This window comes from Ziziphus jujuba, chromosome 3 (assembly GCF_031755915.1).
Source record: "Ziziphus jujuba cultivar Dongzao chromosome 3, ASM3175591v1".
In the NCBI taxonomy this organism is placed as follows: Eukaryota; Viridiplantae; Streptophyta; class Magnoliopsida; order Rosales; family Rhamnaceae; genus Ziziphus; species Ziziphus jujuba.
In genome coordinates, this window is record NC_083381.1 from 20,788,836 (window position 1) to 20,794,576 (window position 5,741).

Here is a 5,741-nt window from a genome sequence, read left to right on the forward strand (position 1 = left end):
TTTAAGCGTGCCGCTAGTCTATGAACTCGTATCGACGAGTACTTTACAACCATACAAGAGTCAACTCACAATTACATCACAAGAAAAAGTCAACTCCCGGCACCTTTTAGACAGTTTACACTTCAACTTGTTTTGCCCATAACTTTCAAACCGTAGCTCCGTTTTCGACGTGCTACTAGTCTACGAACTCAGGGCGTCATGCACTTCGCCACGGTACCCTGGTCAACTCGAAAGTCCCACCGAGTCAAAAAGTCAACTTTGACCCCTTCGGTCAACGGTCAACGGTCAACCTCGGTCAACGTGCACGGATTCCGGTGCGATTCGGGACGGGGTGTTACAGCCTTCCCCCCTTACAAAAATTTCGTCCTCGAAATTTCCGCACGTCACTGGAACAGATACGGGTACTGCTCACGCATCTGTGCTTCGGGTTCCCACGTTGCTTCCTCGACCAAGTGGTTCCGCCATAAGACCTTAACTAGAGGAATAGTCTTGTTGCGTAGCGTGCGTTCCTCGCGATCCAAAATCTGTACTGGCTGCTCCACATACGAAAGATCTTCCCTTATCTCTATATCCGGACTCTCGAGTACGTGCGAAGGGTCTGCAATATACTTCCGTAGCATCGACACATGAAACACGTTGTGTACTCGAGCTAGCTCTTCCGGTAACGCCAACCTATACGCCACCGGGCCAATCCTCTCCGTAACCTCGTAAGGCCCAATATAACGAGGACCCAACTTACCTCGTCGTCCAAAACGTACTACTCCTTTCCATGGAGATAGTTTTAGGAATACCCAATCTCCTACCTCGAATTCCAAATCCTTTCTACGCACATCGGCGTAACTCTTCTGTCTATCTTGGGCAACCTTCAATCGATCCCTAATGATCTTCACCTTGTCCAAGGTCATCCTTAAATACTCAGATCCGACCGCATTAGTTGTTGCAAGGAGCCTCTCTTCTCCTACCTCACTCCAACACAAAGGTGTCCGACACTGCCTCCCATATAAAGCTTCATACGGGGACATTCCAGTACTCGCTTGATAACTGTTGTTGTAGACAAACTCTATCAGTGGCAGTTGTTCAACCCAGCTACCGCTAAATTGCATAATGCAAGACCTTAGCATGTCTTCTAATGTCTGGATTGTGCGCTCTGCTTGTCCATCAGATTGTGGGTGAAAAGCGGTGCTGTAGTTAAGTCTTGCTCCTAGTGCATCAGCCAACTTCCGCCATAGTCGTGAAGTAAAGCGCGGATCTCGATCGGAGACGATGGCTAACGGTACTCCATGAAGACTTACAATGCGTTGCACGAACAACTGGGCTAACTTCTCGGGCGAAAAACGTTCTCGTACCGGTAGGAAGTGTGCCGACTTGGTGAGACGATCAATGATTACCCAAATGCCGTCGTACCTTCTAGGTGTGGAAGGAAGCTTGAATACGAAGTCCATGTTGAGTTCTTCCCACTTCCACACGGGAATCGGTAAAGGTTGGAGTAGTCCCGAAGGCTTCTGTCTTTCTGCTTTCACTTGTTGACAAATCAAACACTTTGATACAAAGTCTGCCATCCACCAATAATACTTAACAAGCGTCCGATACATCTTGGTACTCCCAGGATGCATCGCATACATCGAGCTATGCGCCTCCTCCAAAATCTCCTTCTTGAGTCCTGGGATATCCGGAACGCAAAGTCGTCCTTTATACACGAGGGCTCCATCCCTCCTTATGGAAAATTCCGGATCAAGACCTTCTTGTACCTTGCCCTTAATTGTCCTCAACTTAGGATCTTCCATTTGGGTCTCTACTATACGATCCACCAACACCGGTCGTACCTGGAAGCTAGCCATGAGAACTCCTGAAGGATGCATATGCATTAACACCCCCATCTTCTTCAACTCCACCATGAGAGGTAGTTGGATGACTTGGATGTGAGCAAGGGATCCAGTAGCCTTCCTACTCAAAGCATCTGCCACTACATTCGCCTTACCCGGGTGATAGTCAATCACACAGTCATAATCCTTTAACAACTCCATCCATCGCCTTTGCCTCATATTTAACTCCTTCTGAGTGAAAATATACTTGAGGCTCTTGTGGTCGGTATAGATTTAGCACGTGGCCCCATACAAGTAGTGCCTCCACTTCTTTAGAGCAAAGACTACCGCCGCCAATTCTAAGTCGTGCGTAGGGTAATTCTGTTCGTGCTGCTTCAATTTCCGAGATGCATACGCTACCACCCTTTGATTCTGCATTAGCACGCAACCCAACCCTTGATGGGATGCATCACAATAAACTTCAAAACCTTCATTCCCATCAGGTAAAGTTAAAACAGGTGCGGATGTCAACTTTTGCTTCAACTCCTGAAAACTCTGTTCACACCTGTCCGTCCAACTAAATTCAACATTCTTTCGGGTCAATCTATGAAGCGGCCCGGCAATCCTTGAAAACCCTTCAATAAAACGACGGTAGTAACCCGCTAATCCAAGAAAACTTCGTACCTCCCTCACAGTGGTAGGGCGCTCCCAACTCAACACTGCCTTTACCTTATCAGGGTCCACATAGATACCTTCTGCCGACACGATATGTCCGAGAAAACCCACTTGATTCAACCAGAATTCACACTTGTCGAATTTAGCATATAGCTGATGCTGCCTTAGAGTTTGGAGCACTCTCTTCAAATGCCTCACGTGCTCTTCTTGGCTCCTTGAATAGATCAGAATGTCATCGATAAATACAATGACAAAATGATCCAAGTACGGACGAAACACCCTATTCATCAAGTCCATGAAAGCTGCTGGGGCATTGGTGAGTCCGAACGACATCACTAGGAATTCATAATGTCCGTACCTCGTCCTAAAGGCAGTCTTAGGAATGTCCGACTCTCGGATCCTTAACTGATGGTATCCCGACCTCAAGTCGATCTTGGAGAACACCTTGGCACCTTGGAGTTGGTCGAATAGATCATCTATCCTTGGCAACGGATAGCGATTAGGAATGGTGACCTTATTAAGTTGTCGGTAGTCTATACACAGCCTTAGACTACCATCCTTTTTCTTTACAAACAAAACTGGGGCTCCCCACGGCGATATACTTGGTCTAATAAACCCCTTATCTACCAAATCTTGCAACTGGACCTTTAGCTCCCTTAACTCCGCTGGAGCCATCCGATACGGTGGTAGAGAAATAGGCACGGTGCCTGGAATCAATTCAATGGGAAAGTCAACTTCCCTTTCCGGAGGCAATCCTGGTAACTCCTTAGGAAACACGTCCGGGAAATCCCTCACAACGGGCATGTCTTCCAACCTGACCCCACTTACTCGGGTATCTATCACATGAGCCAAATACCCCTGGCAACCTTTATTCAGTAGCTTCTTGGCGGTAAAGGTAGATATCAACCTCGGTAAGGGCCTTCCAACTCCTCCACGGAATACTACTTCTGGCAACCCTGGCCTCCTGAATGTAACTTCCTTGCTGAAACAGTCTACAGATGCATGGTTCCTTGCCAACCAATCCATGCCCAAAATTACATCAAGTCCGGACAGATCCAACAGGATCAAGTCCGCCTCCATCACTTGATCTTCGATGCAGAAGAAACATTCCTTGATTAACTGGCTAGGCCACAAGGATTCTCCTGCAGGAGTGGCTATCTCTACTAGACATTCTAAAGAAGTAGGGGTCATACCGACCCGAGTGACGAATTCCTTGGAGATAAATGAATGTGTTGCTCCCGGGTCTATAAGTACTAATGCATCATTACCAAGTATATTCAACGTACCTGCCACGACGTCCGGTGTAGCTAGGGCCTCCTGCTGCGTCATCGCAAACACTCGACCCTGCCCTGTCTGCTGGGACCTCCGTCCTCTACCCCTGCTCGGTCCAACAGGCTGTGGGACTGATCCCGATGAACCTCCTACTGCATAACTCCCTCGGGAACTCTGACCCCGCGATCCACTGGCCTGATGTGATGGTGGGCTCACCCCTAACACTCCCGCCTCTCCATAAGGGCAATTTCTCTTAATATGTCCCGCCTGTCCACACTGAAAGCACACACCCTCAAACTGGCAAATCCCATGGTGTGCTCTATTGCAACGTCTGCAGAATGGCTTGGGGCTAAACCCAGAGTGCTGATATGAGCTCGTGCCGCCGCTGATGGAATGGCGCGCTGGTTGGGGCATACGATAGCCGCCTCTCCTCTGAAATCTGCCTCGAGGGCTGAACCCACCACTGTCTGAGCCTGAACTATGACTCTTCTTAGATGCCCCCTGTCGAGGTACCCCGCTATACGAACCTTCGAACGGTCTGCGCCTCGAGGGTCTGTGTATCTCCGCCTGTCTCTCTAGCTCGAGCGCTGCATCCCTGGCGGACTGATAGGTGGGGTGTACTGACCCAGAAAGGGTGTAGCCGATGCTCTCGTTCAACCCGTCTATGAACCTCACCTTCTTCGCGTGATCGTCGGGAATCAAGTGCATGCAGAACTCTGACAGCTCCCGGAACCTCCTCTCGTACTCTGTCACCGTCATGTTTCCCTGGCGCAGTCCCTCGAACTCTCTCCTTCTCGCCTCACGGTAGGCAGGAGGACAGAACTCAGTAGAGAAGGCAATCTTGAACTGGTCCCACGTATGCCTTCTGCGGGTCTTCTCCATTTGCCACCACTTCCGGGCGTCTCCCTCTAACATGAACCCAGAAATCCTCACCATATCCTCATCGGGGCACTGCATCCCCTCTTCCAAGATTTTCTCCATGCTGGATAGCCACTTCAAGGCTGCAGCTGGACCTTGGCTTCCGTCGAACTCCACGGCTCCTAAACGTCGAGCCTGATCCACGGATCGGTTACTAGAGCTTGAACCTCCTAAGGCTCTAGTTAGCTGAGAGACCAGATCTCTAAGGCTTGATCGACTCCCGGAACTCTCAGCCGAGCGTTCCCGAGTTCTACGTGTGTCCCGCCGACTCATCGTAGTCGATTACTGAAGAAACAAACAAGAGTTTAGAAACAGGGACACTTAAGCACGATTACAAAAGGAAGGAATTTACGGATGGGCTGTACAGCAATGCACAGTCCCTAAGGATTACAAGAACCTATGCTCTGATACCAACTGTCAGGACCCGTCCAAAGTTCCCCACCGGAACCCTAGACAAGCCCTGATCCCAGGGAAACCCTACCGGACCCTTCTGTGGAAGATCCGGCAGAACCTCCCCTAAGGGATGGACTTACCACAAAATTTCCTGCACTGAAAACACACTTCTATAATTGTTCCCTTATTCCTCCCACAGTACGACGAACTGGTTCCACAAATTTCAGCACTCCAAAATAAAAATACAGTAATCCAGTGCAATACAAATACATAAGTGTCCCATACAGTATACAGAGCTTTATGAAGTACTACAAAATACAGAATACAGCAAAAGTGAACGAAATATTACAACTGCAGTAAAAGAAGAACAAGGTACTGCGCGAACAAATACAGCGAGGAAGATCAAGTCCGCTCCGAGTGAACACCGACAACCTGGTACCTAGAGGAACGGAATTTAAGAGTGTGAGATGCTAATCATCTCAGTGAGCGACCCTACTACTCTACACTATCATACCACGGTAATAGGTATATAAATAATAATTATTTGGAAATAATATTTTCTCTCAAAACCCTTACAATTCTCTCAGTTGGAAAGGTTCCCCTTTTAAAACAATTTCACAAAACCCTTTATCCATATTCCCCGAAAACCAAGACATCAATTAAATACCAGAAGCGGTAACA

General features: G+C 48.3%; 1 protein-coding gene across 1 annotated transcript; it reads right to left on the reverse strand.

Annotated features, from left to right (window-relative positions):
• Positions 1-2,096: 2,096 nt before the first annotated feature.
• On the reverse strand, positions 2,097-5,484 carry LOC132803221 (uncharacterized). Its single transcript, XM_060815556.1, has one exon. The coding sequence runs from the start codon at positions 4,938-4,940 to the stop codon at positions 2,097-2,099; it is 2,844 nt and encodes a 947-aa protein (XP_060671539.1). The 5' UTR covers positions 4,941-5,484.
• Positions 5,485-5,741: the final 257 nt, after the last annotated feature.